The sequence below is a fragment of the Erinaceus europaeus genome, chromosome 10 (assembly GCF_950295315.1).
Source record: "Erinaceus europaeus chromosome 10, mEriEur2.1, whole genome shotgun sequence".
In the NCBI taxonomy this organism is placed as follows: domain Eukaryota; kingdom Metazoa; phylum Chordata; class Mammalia; order Eulipotyphla; family Erinaceidae; genus Erinaceus; species Erinaceus europaeus.
The window spans coordinates 104117638-104134676 of record NC_080171.1 but is presented as its reverse complement, the minus strand read 5'-3'; the positions used below and the strand labels follow the sequence as shown (position 1 = coordinate 104134676).

Sequence of the window (17039 nt, the reverse complement as noted above, 5' to 3'; positions counted from 1 at the left end):
CACTCCTCCCAGAGAACCTTAAACTTTTATGTCTAGTTTCTTTCAACTCTTTTTCTTGACAAACCATACCATATATTAGAAAATAACATCTATTCAACGTGTGCGGTTTGAAGAACTTTTGCAGATTGAACACACTGTTTAAGCACTCTGATCAAGAAAAAGACCTGCCCACCATCCCCAGAAACACACTCCCTCACTTGTCACAGCTCTCAGAGTATCACTCTGTCTTGGTTCCTAAGTCATAGACCAGTTTTTGCCTATTTGGAACCATACAAATTTATTCTTTTATGCCCGGCTTCTTTCTGTGCCCTAGCTGTGGTCAGTGTGGATTGTTCATCCTCCCTACTAGGTATATATTACCCATGTGTGATGATGCCACAGAGCATCTATGTTCCTTTCCTGTAGATGATCTGGACATTGCTTCTGTGGCTATTCCTGTAGATGATCTGGACATTGCTTCTGTGGCTATCCTGGTACATCTTATGGTTAGTTCATGAAGGTCTTTCTTGAGGAATGTACATGGGAGTAAGTCTTGGGCCACAGCTGTCATCAGTGTCTGTCAGCTCTAAAGCGGATACATCCACTCTCCTCTTCCCAACAGCCATGGGGCTGCCCATGGCTTTCATCCTTGCCAACACTGTTGCCTGTTTGTTTCTTTTTTACTTGGTTTGTATGTAGTGGGGTAACATTATGCTTTTCACTAGTATCCTGATAACATGAAGTCAAGTCCCTTGATTTCAGTTTATTGGCTACTTGCATATCATATGTGAAGTGTCTGATCAGTTCTGAATCTGCTTTTAATCCTTACCAGTAATGCTGTAAAATAAAAATGGTGGCTTTGACAGATGTGAGCCCAACTCCAAAAGGAAAGCCTAGTTTCTTGCAGTAGGAGTAAGTCCCCTGCAGGCCCAGCCTTGCTCCGGCACCTACTTTCCCTGCCTCCACCCTGAATCTCACTGTTGGCACAGTGACCACTGGTCTGCATTCAGCTCAGGGAAGCCAGGCAGTATCTTATCACATCCTCAATGCTCATACCCTTAGCCTAACAATTCCATTTCTAGGAATCTGTCTCATCACACAGGTGTTCAGTGAGGCAAGTATCAGGGTGTTCATCAATGAAACATTCTTAGGAAAGTCTTCAGTCGGAAAACTGGTTAGAAAAATTGTCTTGGGGCCAAGTGGTGACACACCTGGTTGAGTGCACGTGTTACAGTGCTCAAGGACCTAGGTTCAAGCCCCCAGTCCCCACCTGCCAGGGGAAAGCTTTGCAAGTGGTGAAGCAGTGCTATAGGTGTCTCTCTATCTCTCCCTCTCTGTCTCTTTCCCTCTCAACTTCAGGCTGTCTCTATCCAGTAAATAAAGATAATTTTTTTAAAAAGAAAAATTATCTTATTTTTTCTTTTCTGCCCACTTTTGTTTGTTTGTCTGTCACTAGGGTTATTACTGGGGTTTGTGGCTATACAACAAGCCCACCACCCCAGCTGCCACTTTTTCTTTGTTTTTCTGATATAGACAGAAATAGGGAGGGTGACACACCCATCCAAAAAGATCTGTGTACACATATGTTCTTAGCACAATTTGTAATAGCCAAAGCCTGGAAGCCAAATTTGTAATAGCCAAAGCCTGTAATAGCCAAATTGTTCAGCGCAATTTGTAATAGCCAAAGCCTGGAAGCAACCCAGGTGTCCAACAATAGATGAGTAGCTGAGCAAGTTGTGGTCTATATATACACAATGGAATATTACTCAGCTATTAAAAACAGTGGCTTCGCCATTTTCAGCCCATCTTGGATAGAACTTGAAGAAATCATGCTAAGTGAAATAAGTCAGAAACAGAAGGTTGAATATGGGATGATCTCACTCTCAGGCAGAAGTTGAAAAACAAGATGAGAAAACACAAGTAGAACCTGAACTGGAGTTGGTGTATTGCACCAAAGTAAAAGACTCAGGTTGGTGGGATGGGGGAGAGAGTTACAGGTCCTGGAAAAGGATGACAGAGGCTCTAGTATCTAACTATTGTATTTACTGTCGAATGTAAAACATTAATCCCCCAATAAAAATTTTTTTAAAAATAGGGAGGTTGGAGAGAAAGGGGAAAAGGAGACGCCTGCAGCATTGCTCCATTGCTTGTGAAGCTTACGTGCAACAGGTGCGACCTATGTGCTTTACTAGGTGCGCTGCCTCCCAGCCCCCATTTTCTGTCTTTCAGAATATTATGGAAAACTGCCCGCAACATACCTCTGAGGTTAGGAAAAATAAATAATCCAACTCTGCCATATGTGTAGTTATGAGGAATTTTCTTTTTATACCTTATATTTTTGCAGTACTTGGATTTTTATGAGAGTATTTTGCTTCTGTTACTAAAAAAAAAAAAATGGTTAATGCTTCCTTCACAACAGTCACATGGCTAACAGCAGACTTCCTGAACGAATGGATAATGTGCACAAGTTGTCATGCCAAAGGAGCCTCTGGTATTGCAAAATTCCAAATACTATTTCCCCACTTTAGTGTGAATATCTCTATATTAAGCAAGACAGAGGATCTTTTAATGTGGAAATTGTTGGGAATAATGAAACATCAGGTTGTTCTCCACTCTACTAGCTGAGATTATTTTTAGCTTTTGCCTTTCTGAGTTGGCAGAGGTCTGGCGGTATTACCAAATGACAGTAATGTTGCTGTTTACCCAGCGTTTGCTCTGTATCAGGCCCATGGTGGACTACTTTACACACAAGATCACCTTAAATCCCAACAAAAGCCCAAGGTACTGTGTCCTAAGGTTGTGTCTAGTCTATAGGTAAGGAACCTGCAGTTTAGCTTGTGGGAAAGTTGTCCAAGCACACGGCTGAGCTCCAGTTTAAACACAGACTGCCTGACTCCGGAGCCTGCCTGCCGCCCCCATGACCCACTTAAGCCTGCATGCTTGTCTTTATCTTTATATTACAGGCTGTCAAATTCTGGACAGGCAAGCATACTTCTTAAATATCTGAAATTCTTTTTTCTTTTTTAAATGGGAAAGGTATGAATTAGGCAAGCGAAATTGAACAAATGAAACTCAGGAAATCTGATGGAACTCGGGTAAACTGCTGAGGGTCATTTGGATAGTAATAGCATCATTTCCAGGTCATAGGTCATACAGAATCATGAACTTAAAATTAGCACTTACTGCTGCTATGAAAAAACTGTATCTATTGAATTTTGAGTCCCACCTGTAGTGCGTTGGCAGGACCAGACCAAACAGCCCACCGGCCAGACATTGCCCACCCCGCTACAGGCATTGAGAAACTGACAGTTGGGCTGTTCCAGCTGCATGGCTCTTTGGAACTGCCTCAAAGTACTGCCCCGTCATGACCCCTATGTACTTGATGTGTAGACACTTCCCCCATCCCAGGACAAAATTAAGCCCTGACAGAAACCACTGCTAAGTTGGGATCCCAGCTGCTTGCTACAGTGACATCTGAAAGGCCAGTTGATCTGCACAGTTGTCAGCAGCGGCAGGCAGAAAGCATTGTGAGACCTGGCCAAAGGGCAGGTTGAAAATTGGAGAGTGGGGGCTGGGTAGTGGCACACCTGCTTTGAGCGCACATTACAATACGGAAGGACCCAGGTTCAAGCCCCAGTCCCCACCTGCAAGGGGAAAGCTTCCAAGTGGTGAAGTAGTGCTGCAGGTGTCTCTCTGTCTCTCCCTCTCTGTCTCCTCTAAATTTCTGTCTGTCTCTATCCAATAAATAAATAAAGATAATTTTAAAAATTAAGAAAAAGAAAATTGGAGAGTGAAATGTTGGCACTGCTCTGGAAGAAACTGGCTTGACTCTGGCTTGTTTTGAGTCTTGTTGAAACATGCTTCTGTGAATAGTCTACATGCCTCTCCTTCATCCCTGCCCTCTCTGTCTTTGAGTAGAGAAGGATACTTACTTGAGCTCTGGATATGCAGCCTGTGGAGGTTGTCCAAGGAAAGTGCTTGCTGTTAGTAGCTACATGGCCATTTATACCAAAATTGTTTGTGAGACCATACCAGTTACCCTTGTGGAAGAAATGACTTGCAGATTAGTCATTGGGGGTTCCTGGTCTTCACTGAGGTAAAAGTCACACTGAATAGTGGCCCAAGGCTTTGTTTCCTTGAGTTCTAGAAATGGCCTTTGCAGTTGCTGTCACAGATTTGGTAGGTAGATCACAGTAAGACACACCAGCTATATCTTTTCCATGTGAAGGGAGGCTTTTGTTCATTTAGGTTAGACAGGACCACATGGGAAAATGCAGGTGTCAGTGGGGCTGTGGAGCACTGAGACCTTATCAGTGACACGGCAGAGTGGAATGACTACATTGGAAAACCATTTAGCAATATCAAAAAAAAAAAAAAAAAAAACTGAATATGAGGCACAGTCCGTAATCCTGCGGCTTCGTATAAGAAAATTATTGGTGTGTTCCTGTAGATAGTATGGAAATGTTCTTGGTATCATTGTTCATGAAAGCAGAACTGGTTGTGTCCCTGTCTGCTTTTGGTGTCAGGGTGATTGATGTTGGCTTCATAGAAGCTGGCAGGGAGCATTCCAGTGTCTTCAGTCTTCTGGAAGACTTCTAAAAGTAGAGGTATCAGTTCTTCTTTGAAGGTTTTGTAGAATTCATTTGTAAAACCATCTGGTCCAGGACTTTTATTTTTGGGGAGATTTTTGATAACTGTTTCAATTTCATTAGCTGTGATGGGCCTGTTCATGTTATCCACTTCCTCTTTACTTAGTTTTGGAAGTTGGTAGGTATCTAGGAAATCGTCCATTTCTTCCAGGTTCTTTAGCTTGGTGGCATATAGTTGTTCATAGAAGCCTCGCATGATATGTTGAATTTCTGCAGTGTCTGTTGTGATATCTCCTCTTTCATTTATGATCCGCTTTATTTGGGCCTTCTCCCTTTTTTGTTTTGTGAGTCTGGCTAAAGGTTTGTCGGTTTTGTTCACTCTTTCGAAGAACCAACATTTACTTTCATTGATCTTTTGTATGGTTTTCCTATTCTCAATGTTATTGATTTCTGCCCTAACTAGTGATTTCTGTCCTTCTGGTTGCTTTAGGGTCCCTTTGTTCTTCTTCTTCTAGGTCTTTAAGATGTGCAATCAGGCTGTTTATTTGTGCTTTTTTTTTTGTTTCCTAATGTGTGCTTGTGTAGCTATGAACTTCCTTCTCAGTACTGCCGTAGCTGTGTCCCAAATATTTTTATAGCTTGTGTCTTCATTTTCATTGCACTGTCGAAACATTTCTTCCTTTATTTCCTCTTTGACCCAGAAGTTGTTAAGAAGTGTACCATTGAGCTTCCACATTTTGGGACTATTACTAGTCTTTTGTTGATTGTTAAATATTAGTTTAATTCCACTGTGGTCTGAGAAGATGCTTGAGATGATTTCAGTGCTCTTGAATAGGCTGATGCTGTCTTTGTGGCCTAACATATGGTCTATCCTTGAGAATGACCCACGTGGATTTGAGTAAAATGTGTATTCCAGTTTCTTGGAATGAATGAGTCTGAAAATGTCCAACAGTTCTAGTTTATCTATCTCTTCATTTAGCTCCCTTATGCCTTTATTGATTTTCTGCCTGGATGATCTGTCAAGTTGAGAGAGTGGGGTGTTGAAGTCCCCTACTATGACTGTGTTGCTGTTAATATATTGCTGTAGCTCTTTCAGTAGACATTTGATATATTTAGATGGCTTCTCATTGGGTGCATAGATGTTAATAATTGTTAAGTCCTCTTGATTGATAAAACTGAAAGTAGAACTGGAAGCAACTTACTGGCATGAGAGGAGAAATATAGTGGCTATTGTGAGGGTATATGGAAAATGAAGGCACTTAAGTGAACTTCAGTATAGTTGAATGTAAGACATACTTGTGGTAAAAGTAATGTCACAGTAATGTACAGTCACAGATAGGAAGGACTCAGAATCCTAGTTGCCCTGTTAGGAAGAGTGTGGCCTCAGAGGAGCCTGTTCTGACAGTAAAAGTAGCACCGACTCGGCCTAGAGAGCTGTACTGTCCGGCATGGCAGCCACCAGCCGCGTGTGGCCGCTTGCATTGGTCACAGTTAAATAGAAAGTCCACTCTTGACTCACATTAGCCACATTTCAAGTGCTCAGAGTCACAGGTGATTTTTAACTCATACTCATAGTATTTATCATCATTGGTGAATGTTGTATTAAATGAACCAAATTGGTTGATGTGTGGGTTTATTTCCCTGTTTGTGCAGATGAGATCTTTCAAGGTTTTATTTAAATTGTAGTACAGGACAGTCTCAGAAAACACACATACAAAATTTGAAGTGTAACTTCTCAATTGAAAGTTCAGAGAGTAAGAAGAGAATGGCTGGGAAAGCTATCTGAGGTGGCAGTAGTGTGGGAGGATGGCCCTCCTCCCCAGATGATGGACGCACATGAAGGATTCAGGAAGAGGAGAGAGAGCATAGGCAATATTACCCATACAGGTTTGTGTGAACGTCACCTGTTAATTCCTTTCCCTTGACGTCACTGGTCATTGTAGGGCTTTACCAGCGCTCAGATGCATATTGAACTCCCTCACCACCTGAACCTGTGTTGTTTACCCATTGTTTCAAGAAAAACATGACTCTAAGTCAAAATTTGTCCTACATAGTGCTGTCCTCAATTTTCAGAGTTCACTTTGATTGTCATTACAAAGAAGTTGCTTTCTCTGCATGATTTATTACCTCTAATCCTATTGCTGGCTGTTTCAAGGCTATTATTACTCAGAGGAGATGCACCAGTAGGCATAGCACTTCCTTTAAATGCCAGTGTGGATTGATTCTAGCTGGACTCTAGGACAAATGAGAAACCCAGGCCATAGAGAGTAGAGCAGAAGGGGAGCGAGAGTCTGTAGTATACCTCCTGGGCTCTGAGTGCTTTCATGTGGCAAAATATCTCCATCCAGCCTCTGAGATACATGCAGAAATTGAGAGGTTCTGTGATACCTCCACACCTTGCCTGCCTACCCAAGTTCCACCATGGCTGAGATGGCAGAGATATGAATTAGGTTAACTGAGAGCCTGTCCACACAGCAACTTGGGCTGCAGGCTGGCGGGGGCGGAAGTTGGCTCACCCGGTGTCTATAAAGATCTTTGACCACTGAAACTGTGCATCCTGCTTACACTTCCCTGTTTGTGTTTGCTTCTCTTACTACTTTCAGTTTTATGTACCAGGGTAAAAGTCACACAGATCAATACTTTGCTTTAATATCTCTCTGACTTGGGAAGCTGCATAGGGGAGTATGTGCTGTGACTTCAGGAACTCCAGACCAACATCAGGAGTGGAATGGGGGCGGTAGTGAGGGGAATTAGGAAGGTACATGCAACCACACAGGGCCTCGATTAGCAGGCTGAGACTGGTGGCCCAGTGCTAAAGAGGAGGAACTTGGGCATTTTAAGGCCTTCAGTGACTAGGAATCATGAGTTTAATGTTCAGTGGCACAGAAGAACCTGATGAAGCTCTCCAAGCAGTTGGGAAAGAGTTCATCAGCCTTGCTGCCCGCCTAGATCATGCAGTTAAGCTGTCTCCCTGCCTGTGTTGAGCAGGTGCCATGTGCCAGGCACACAGATAAGTTCTGCATTGCATCATTCACAGGCAGCATCTTCTTAACATCCACATCACTTCCGCCTTCATGTCACTAGACAGTTCCCAGACAAGGAGATGTAAGCTCCACAAAGGTGACATTGAAGTATTTTAATCCGAATGGTCTGGCCACCAGACTTGCCCTCTTACCTACTAAATGAATGATGAGTGTCTGTTCACATCATTTCGAAGTCTAAACTATCTATACAGGGGACACACCCTGTTTGGATGGGGAGGGAGAAAAGAAGAGAGGGGAGCTGGAGAAAACGCATCATCTTTGCTTACCAACTTTGAGTCCCAGAGATGAGTGGCATATGAGAGCTAGTGCTGAGAGCCCCATGTTGAATTGCTTCAGCTGAGGAGGTAGGTAGGCTGACTTCCTATGGATTTGTGTCCACTTTGGGGGTCCAAGCACGGCTTCCTGCAGCTCAGAACAGCGGGCAACTGCACAGCTAGGTTGCTCTGATTCTGCACATGCCTTTCTGTGGCAAGGTGCAGGGCTCCTAGACAACTGCAGAGGGCAAGTAGTTTATCTGATCCTGCCTCCTGAAAGGTTTTGACAAAGCAATTAAACTTTGACCCTCTTAAGGCGCTAGCAACAATAGTAGACATTGACAGGCCTGTATATAAGTTGTTGTGTTTGTTTGGAGGGATTCTTCTATTCCTAAAATGTTTGGGAAATTGAAAGGAGAACTTTGGAGGAGTTGTTTGTTGATTGTGCAGCCTGGGTTTTGTGTCTGCATGTGTATTTCATCTCTCTCAGCCACGTTTCCATTCAAAGAGGACTTGGGGGCAGGAGAGCAAAGCTAAAGTATGATGTATGATAGCACCTCTTGGATGCTGCCAGGGTACAGCCATGGGACCATACCTAGTGAGCTATCTCTGTGGCCCTGTTTTCTTGTTTAAACTGTAGTTATTTATTTTCCCATTGCATAGGATAGTGTTTATCAACCAGTTTTAATTTTCTGTGATGTTTCTGATGTTAAAAAAATTTTTTTTATATTTTATTTATTTTCCCTTTTGTTGCCCTTGTTGTTTTATTGTTGTTGTTATTGATGTCATTGTTGTTGGATAGGACAGAGATAAATGGAGAGAAGAGGGGAAGACGGGGAGAGAAAGATAGACACCTGCAGGTGGGGAGCTGGGGGCTCGAACAGGGATCTTTAATGCTGTTCCTTGGCTTTGCGCCACCTGCGCTTAACCCGCTGTACTACTGCCTGACTCCTGCCCTTGTTGTTTTTTATTGTTGCTGTAGTTATTGTTGTTGTTGTTATTGGTGTCGTCATTGTTAGATAGAACTGAGAGAAATGGAGAGAGGAGGGGAAGACAGAGAGAAGGAGAGAAAGGTTGCTTCACCGCTTGTGGAGCAACCTCCCACTGCAGGTGGGGAGCCGGGGGCTGGAACCGGGATCTTTACACCAGTCCTTGTGCTTTGTGCCACTTGCGCTTAACCTCCTGTGCTACCGCCTGACTCCCAAGAAGCATTTCTTTTATGTGTGTATAGGGGGCAGTCTTTGAAGGGTTGGTATATTTGTTGAACAAATGTTTACTGAGCATCTTTTTTTAAACTTCTTTACTAGATACAGTAAGAAATCAAGAGTGAAGGGAGAGAGAGAGGAAGAGAGGCAGACAACTGCAGCCCTGCTTCACCACTTGCAAAGCTTTCCTCCTGCAGGTGGGGACCAGGGGCTTGAACCTGGGTTCTTGTGCTTTGCCACATGTGTGCTCAGCCAGGTGCACCACCTCCCAGCCCCCTTTACTGAGCATCTTCAATGGTCCAAATACCACTTTATCTCTGGGCAGCATACATGAGCAAGGTACCCTGGTACTGCAGGCATGAACAAGCAGGCATGGTCCTCAGCAACCCTGCACTCTTGTAAGGAAACAAAGCGTAAGGAAAGCACTTTGTAAGAGGGTTTCATACACTGACAAATGCTTTACGTGGAAAGATGAAGGAAGGCTTTAATTTTGTTGCGATAAACTCTGTATATCGTAAGTTGACTGGTGTAAAGTATAAAATTCAATTGTTGTTTTTAAATAACTCACTGGGTTGTGCAATTATCTCAAGATTCTAGCTTTAGAATACTTTTTTGTCCCTCCCCAAAATAAACCTCATGCTTATTAGCATTTCCTTCCTCTTTCTATCTCTCCCTTCGCCCCAATCCTCAAAACTCTTGAATTTACATTCTGTCTCTATACATTTACCTATTTCTGGACATTTTAAGTAAACGAAGCTATTCAGTACGGCCTTTTGCTCATGAAGTAGATTGTTTAAGATACTGTTGTAAAATTATCCAAGGAAACCAGTAAAGAGTTTCAAAGTGATACATTCATTAAAAAAATGTATCACAAGTGAAAAGATCAGGTTATCTATAGATAAAGATGGTTTTATATTTAACAGTCTGGTTAGTTTTTGTTTCTTGAGATTTGCTTGGCTAGAACTTCCACTGCAGTGACCAATAGAAATAATCCGAGTGGACACCCTAGTTTGGTTTTTAGTTTCAGAAAAATTCAGTCTTTCACCACAGCCCAGAGCATTTCAAACATGGTAGTTCTATTACAGTCTCCACTGCCACCTAAGAGGTCTTGCCCCTGTCATTTTTTGTAATTCCCTAAACCCCATCTGTTTGCTGTTCTTTTCTTCTTTGTTCCCTAGGATGTTGGTTATATCATCATAGAGACTCTATGAGGATCATTGGAAATGTTTTCAAGTTCATTTTGACTGTCCTCTACTTGGAAAATTCTGAACAATCTAACCTAGACTGAAATTGCAAAAATTAAAACACGCAAACAAATATTTTGTTTGTTTGTTTGTTGCCTTTCCAGGGTTATCACTCAGGCGCGGTGCTTGCACTACAAATGAATCCACTGCTCCTGGTGGCCATCTTTTTTCCATTGTTGATGTTGCTGCTGCTGTTGTTGGATAAGACAGAGGGGGAAAGAAAGATACACAGACCTGCTTTACCACTTGTGAATTGACCCCCTGCAGGTGGGGAGCCAGGGAACTGGGATCCTTACACCGGTTCTTGCACTTTGCTCCATGTGCACTTAACCCGGTGTGCTACCTCCTGGCCCCAACAGATATGTTTTAATGGGTTCATATTTTCTTTGACATGCTGAATAGCCAGGAAAAGTAGCTTGTTTGGGGCTAATGCTTCTTTCCACAAAAAGTCAGTGAGCCATGCCTTCTTCCCGCTCTGCTCCTGACAGTCATATACTTCTTTGTTTTCAGACTCTCAGCGTTCTCATCTCTCCTCCTTCACCATGAAGCTGATGGACAAATTCCACTCACCCAAAATCAAGAGAACACCATCAAAGAAGGGGAAGCCAACTGAAGTGTCAGTGAAGATTCCAGAGAAGCCTGTGAACAAAGTAAGCGAGTTCTCGGCAGGTGCTCTCCTGGCTTTCACTTGCTCTGAGCAATAAGAGTTTGCATTGTTTTTAAGTTCATTCCCTGAGGATTGGACTTTGAGAACACAACTCCTCTTCTGCATCATTCCATGGTTCTAGGTGGGGCCTTCATTGTCCTTGTGATAATATGAACTTTTAGGCTGGTAAATGTTACTCATGCTTATTCAAAGTCAAGCTCAGTAGGCTAGAAAGGTTCTCCTTTTCTGGCTGTGTCATTCTCTGGGCAATTAAAACAACTCAGTGTATTGCGTTTGTTCACATGCCAGGATACTGCCTTCCTGCCCACAGAGTCCCATGTTGTGTATAAACACATACATACACACACACACACACACTCACACACGCACACACATGTCATGCTCTGAAACATGCAAAACCCTTGAAGCCCAGCAAAAGGTGTCTGTAAGTACTAGAACCTCAACAGGGCCAGTCAGACCAGATATGTTGAAACAGCTGTTGATTTTCATCAAGCTCTCCCTTCAGTCTAAAAATGGCCATTTCAAGCTCTGTAGGAATCCAGGTTTCCTCTCTTCCAGGAGGCAACAGACAGATTTCTACCAGAGGGCTACCCTCTCCCCTTGGATCTGGAGCAGCAGGCAGTAGAATTTATGTCCACCAGTGCTGTGGCTTCCAGGTCTCAAAGGCAGAAGGTCAGTGTGATATTAAGAACAATTGGGTTTGCCTTGCCTTCTACAGGATTCAACAGAAACCTCACCCATGGTTTTGGGGATGGAAAGAAAATGAAATGAATGCAATATCACTGTATTCAGTTGGGGCACAACTGTGGGCTTAATTGTTCAAGAAACAATCCAAGGGGCCTTGGATAAATATAAGTTTATCCAAGCCCTCCTGGTCTTCGGAGAGAGTTCAGTATGCCATGGCAAAAGCTTGGAACTCTTTCTGGGTTTAGTCTGGGTGCTGCTTGGGTCCAATGGGTCTTATGGGGAAGTGGGTGAGTCTCATCTCTTTAGACCAGGTGTTCTTTCCTTGAGTTGCTGAGATGATCTGAATAGTTGAGGAAGGGAAGGGCATCTAAATGTAAGGTACTCTGTTGGACATCTAGCAAGGTTCAGTTTGTGCCGAGGGCACACAGACCCAAGTGTTCTCAGAGCAAGACATCTGAGTGCCACTGAGTTACCCAGCCTGATCGCAGCCTCCTACTTCATCCTCATTAACAACCCTGGGAGGTGATTTTTCTTCTGATTTTACATAAGAAAAAACTGAGGTTCTAGAGACATGAAACATTGTATGACTAAAATCATACAGAAAAGGATGGAAAGGGTGAGATTTGACCACAGGCTGTCTTACTGCCAAATCAGAACTCTTTCAGTGTTTCACTTCCTCTGTATGAAAGACACAGTTTAGTTTTTAATATCGCCTACATCTAAATGTAACTAAACATGAAAACAAAATTCATCATAGCAATATAAAATAAAAACAACCCTTGAGAATAAATAAATAGCTTCTTAATTCAATAGAGATTATTCAAACCATGCTCGATAGTAGGACTGTTGTCACAACCATCAGTTGAATGTTGCCCACACAGTTACAGAGTTTTGCAGTGTTCCTACTTTTTTTTTTAAGTTGACCAACATAAAATATCTTACAAGTCTAGTTAAAAGTGCAAAAAATGACAGATTTTAAATCTAAAAGTCGTTTGTTGAATAGTCATTTTCCCTGTCCCATCTGGTAATAAAATGAGGATGAAGAGCGTGAGTGAAATTCTCAGTGTTTGCCAGATTGATCTAAATTCCAGATTGAAGAAGAGTAATAGAGATCTGGCCTGTACCACAGTTGTCTTTTATTTCAGTCTGTTCAACAACCACTTGGAATGGGGTTTAATATTAAGAATAGTGCAGTTGTTATCCAGCACTGACCCAAGTGGTCCAAAGTAAGATGGCTAACTGAGTTTCACCTGTGAGCTCTGATAATAGGTGTTTTTGGCCACTGAGTTCTTGGAATTTTCCCCCTTTATTACTTCAAGGTGGGGGTGGGAGAGTTTCAATGCTAAAGTCCTTTTTACTTGCTATGAATTACTATAGGCTGCTAGGGAAATTTGGCAATGTTTGGAGACATTTTTGTTGTCATCACTTGGAGAGTGATGTAGTTGTTACTGATGTTTAGTGAACAGAGGCCAGGGACACAGGTAAACATCCTGTAAATACAGGGGTAACATCCATCCCCGAACGGTTTACCCACACCAAATGGCCCTTATGCTGCAGCTATGAGACTCTGTTCTCTAGTAAAGAACTACAGATGTAATAATCTTCACCTGAGGAGGAATGTTGCCCTGGTTTTTGCTCATTAAAAGGTTGACTTACAGGGCCAGGTGGTAGCGCATCTGGTTAAGCACATACGTTATAGTGCGCGAGGACCTGGGTTCAAGCCCCGGTCCCCATCTGCAGGGGGAAAGCTTCACAAGTGGTGAAGCAGAGCTGCAGGTGTCCCTCTCTGTCTCCCACTCTCCTCTCAATTTCTCTCAGTCTGTTCAATAATAAATAAAATATTTATTTAAAAAAAATTGACGTTATGCTCTGCTTCAAATCAAATCACCTGCATTTGACAGAGTACAATAAATTTAGTAAATACCCACAGACAGAATTGAGTATTGGGCACTCTGCAAGATAGTGAATTTAGAAGACTGTCAGAAAAATCTTACAACTTGTTATCATGATTAGTTGTCTAATATACCACTTAAGGAACATTTTCATATGCATCTCATTTTATCTGATTTTATAAGCATGTTTAAATGTTTGGAAAATCACAGCTCAGAGAATCGGATTTAAGCACGACTTACCAAGCATCACTTTGAGCAGACCTATCCTGGATGGATTCACATGCTGTCTTCTTTACTCTTCACCACAACTGTGTGGAAGCTCTTTTTAAACTCTTTTTATTCCCATTATACAGGGAATTTGGGCCCTGACCCAAGTTGTTTTTGTTTGTTTGTTTGTTTGTTTGTTTTTGTCTTTTATTTCTTTTTTCCTTCAGAGTTATCGCTGGGGTTTAGTGCCTGCACTATGGACCCATTGCTCCTTGGCACCTGTTTTTTCCTCCCACCCTCTCCCCACTATATTCATTGGGGCAGAGAGAAATTGGGGGGGGTGGTCCAGGAGGTGACGCAGTGGATAAAGCATTGGACTCTCAAGCATGAGGTCCTGAGTTCAATCCCCGGCAGCACATGTATCAGAGTGATGTCTGGTTCTTTCTCTCTCTCCTCCTATCTTTCTCATCAATCAATCAATCAATAAATAAATAAAATACTTTTCTTAAAAAGAAATTGAGGGAGGGATAGAGAGGGAGAGAGAAAACTAGACACCTGCAGAACCTGCTTCACCACTGTTCACCAGTGTTCTCTCCTGCAGGTGGGGAATGGAGGCTTGAACCCGGATTCTTGCTCAGGTCCTTGCACATAATATGTGCACTTGACCAGGTGTGCCATGGCCCAGCCCCTGGCCCAAATTTTCTTAATCCCAATCTGTTTAACTCTTAGATTTCCTGAAATACTTCCACATACATTCTCATTCAGTCTCCCACATCAATCTCTTTATATTACCCACATCAGAAATTATTCTCCCCATTTTGCAAAGAGGCTGAGCCCACTCATCTCCATACCCAGCAGTTGCTTTAGGTCTAGGTCTGCGCCCAGCACAGCTAGCCTCAGGTAGTGTCTGAGCTTGTTTGGATCAGTAATGGCATCCAGAGCACATGGGAAGACTTATGCAGGGAAGACTTCTGCTTCTCTGAGGTCATGAAGCTGGACAGCATTAGGAAAGTCTATGCCTTGAAGTCCTGTTCTAGCATGTATTCAGCCTGGGTATCTCATTGGAAATTCTCCCGACTCTTGGTTACATTTTACTAGGAGCCACTATTTAACAGTTAAAGGGCAAGGGAAGTGCACAATGCTCAAGCCCCATTAATTCTGGGACTGGAATTTGCTAGAGTTAATGGATGAAACCTGACTCCCCTAACTTGGCTCCTCTCTAAAGAGCCAGGGCAGCCTGGCTCTTAAATGGTTCATTTGCTCTCTCTGTTAATGACAAGAAATCTTTTTGTTCTGAAGTGCCTTGCCCCTTTTGGATGCCTCCCACTCCTGGGATAGCCTCCTTTTCCATGGCAAACCTAATGACACAGTTCCTTTAAGTTTCTCAACTCTTCTGCGGATGAGTTGCAGTGGCAGTGCTGCGCCAGTTCTCTCTCCAAACCAGCTGACAGCACATTTGATCTAAGTAGGGACCACAACTCCTTCACACTCAAGTTTCCCCAGTCCACTGGAGCCGTGAGCAGAGAGCTGTCTGTGAGGTCAGGAATTAGTAAATAAAAATTTGTCAGTTTTTGAGAAGAGAAATATTAAGCAAAAGTGAAGAGGTTACTCTTCCAGAATTGGGGAGCCTCCCCCCCCCCATGGAGGATTTTTTTCTTAGTGACTTACAGACGGCTGTTTGGAAAATGTTGACAAAGTAAATCAGGTCTTTGAAAGTTGTCTGACTTACTTGGTATCTCCAATTATACATATTTTTCTGTTGCTATTCCCATGAAATAAATGTCTTCACTGTTGAATTTTTATATTGAAAATGACACTCCTCATTCCAAATGATCTAGTGTCTAGAATCAGTTATTTCATTATAGATAATTTTTATATATGCCAGTTATTATTTAAACATAATTTCTCTCTCTGTCCCCCCCTTTTACCAGAGCACTGCTCAGCTCTGGTTTATGGTGGTGTGGGGGACTTGAACCTGGGACTTTGGAGCCTCAGGCATAAGAGAGTCTCTTTGCATAACCATTATGCTATCTATCTCCTGCCCTAAACATAATTTTTCAAGAAAGTACCTTCATTTGTATATCTCTTGGGTCTAAAGATCCCACTGGTGACATTCCTTATATGTGCCACTCTTACCTTGATCTGGACAAGTAATTGATTCTATTTGTGTAGGTTATCTATTTTCTGATTATTCTTGATTTCCCTATCCTGTTAGCCAACTGCAGCTGGGTCATTGGCATAGGGGGAGGTTGAAGAAAGGAGGAGGAGCTGTGTATACCTTTTGACTTTGGAGTCTAGGCATCCTACAGTCAAGGAGAAAAGATTTGGACATGTCAGTTAAATGATGGGGTCTACAGGAGCGTATACTATACCCCCCAGGTGGGCTTTCCTTAAGAACAGAGGGCTTCTGAATACTATTAGCAGTTATTGCATAAGCTGTGATTGAATTCTCACCATCTGCCACAGCTTCTTGACCTTTTCACCCTAGATTATCCCACCCCTTCTAACACTGGGATATCTGGGTCCTTTGGGAAAGCCACATTTAATTTCATTAGGAGGTGGTTGGTTACATCTCTGGGTCAAACAATGTGAGTATCTATGAGGAGTTCTGAGAGATTGCATTTTGAATGATAAAGCCTTTGACTAGTCTTACATAGTTCCTGAATCCTTGAAAGAAAGACAGGGGACATTTGACTTGATTTACTAGATAGATATGCACCATGGGACTTAACTATTGACTCCATAAACATCTGGCAACCATTAGCAAATTAGTCCGCACTCTACTTGGTGAGATTAGTGATGATATTTTATTGTGCATGTGGAACAGTAAGGTTTTCAAGACCTCAGGGCAAATCAGTCTCCATTTCAAGAATGGAATTCAGGATTTTCTAACAGATCTTTCTTAGTCCAGGTCCCATTCTTCATTTAAGGCTAGACTTTGTGTCCAGACCAGTCTCTGGAAAACCAATTTGCCTTGATTTCTATGAATCTGACATCAGGCTAATTTACAGGAAATTTTGTTTTATTTTTTTTTAAATATCTCCCTCTAATCTTTCTTCTCCCTCCTTATACTTAACATTTCCTTTCAGAACCTGAGCTGGCTGGAAGAGAAAGAGAAGGAAGTTGTAAGTGCCTTGCGCTACTTTAAGACCATTGTGGACAAAATGGCTATTGATAAGAAGGTACTGGAGATGCTTCCAGGGTCAGCTAGCAAGGTGCTAGAGGCCATCCTACCCCTGGTGCAGACTGATCCTCGAATTCAACACAGGTG

The 17039-nt window shown here is 42.5% G+C and overlaps 1 protein-coding gene across 11 annotated transcripts in view; it reads left to right on the top strand.

Moving 5' to 3' along the window:
• RAPGEF1 (Rap guanine nucleotide exchange factor 1) overlaps nt 1-17039 on the top strand; it is a 147636-nt gene that overhangs the window by 68933 nt on the left and 61664 nt on the right. For 7 of the 11 annotated variants that reach the window (XM_060200410.1, XM_060200418.1, XM_060200411.1 and 4 more), the window contains exons 2-4: nt 10826-10965; nt 11541-11654; nt 16858-17036. In XM_060200410.1, coding sequence (XP_060056393.1) covers nt 10826-10965; nt 11541-11654; nt 16858-17036 — 433 coding nt within the window. The remainder of the gene's footprint in view (nt 1-10825; nt 10966-11540; nt 11655-16857; nt 17037-17039) is intronic. The other 4 variants (XM_060200414.1, XM_060200420.1, XM_060200413.1 and 1 more) reach the window with 1 other exon arrangement.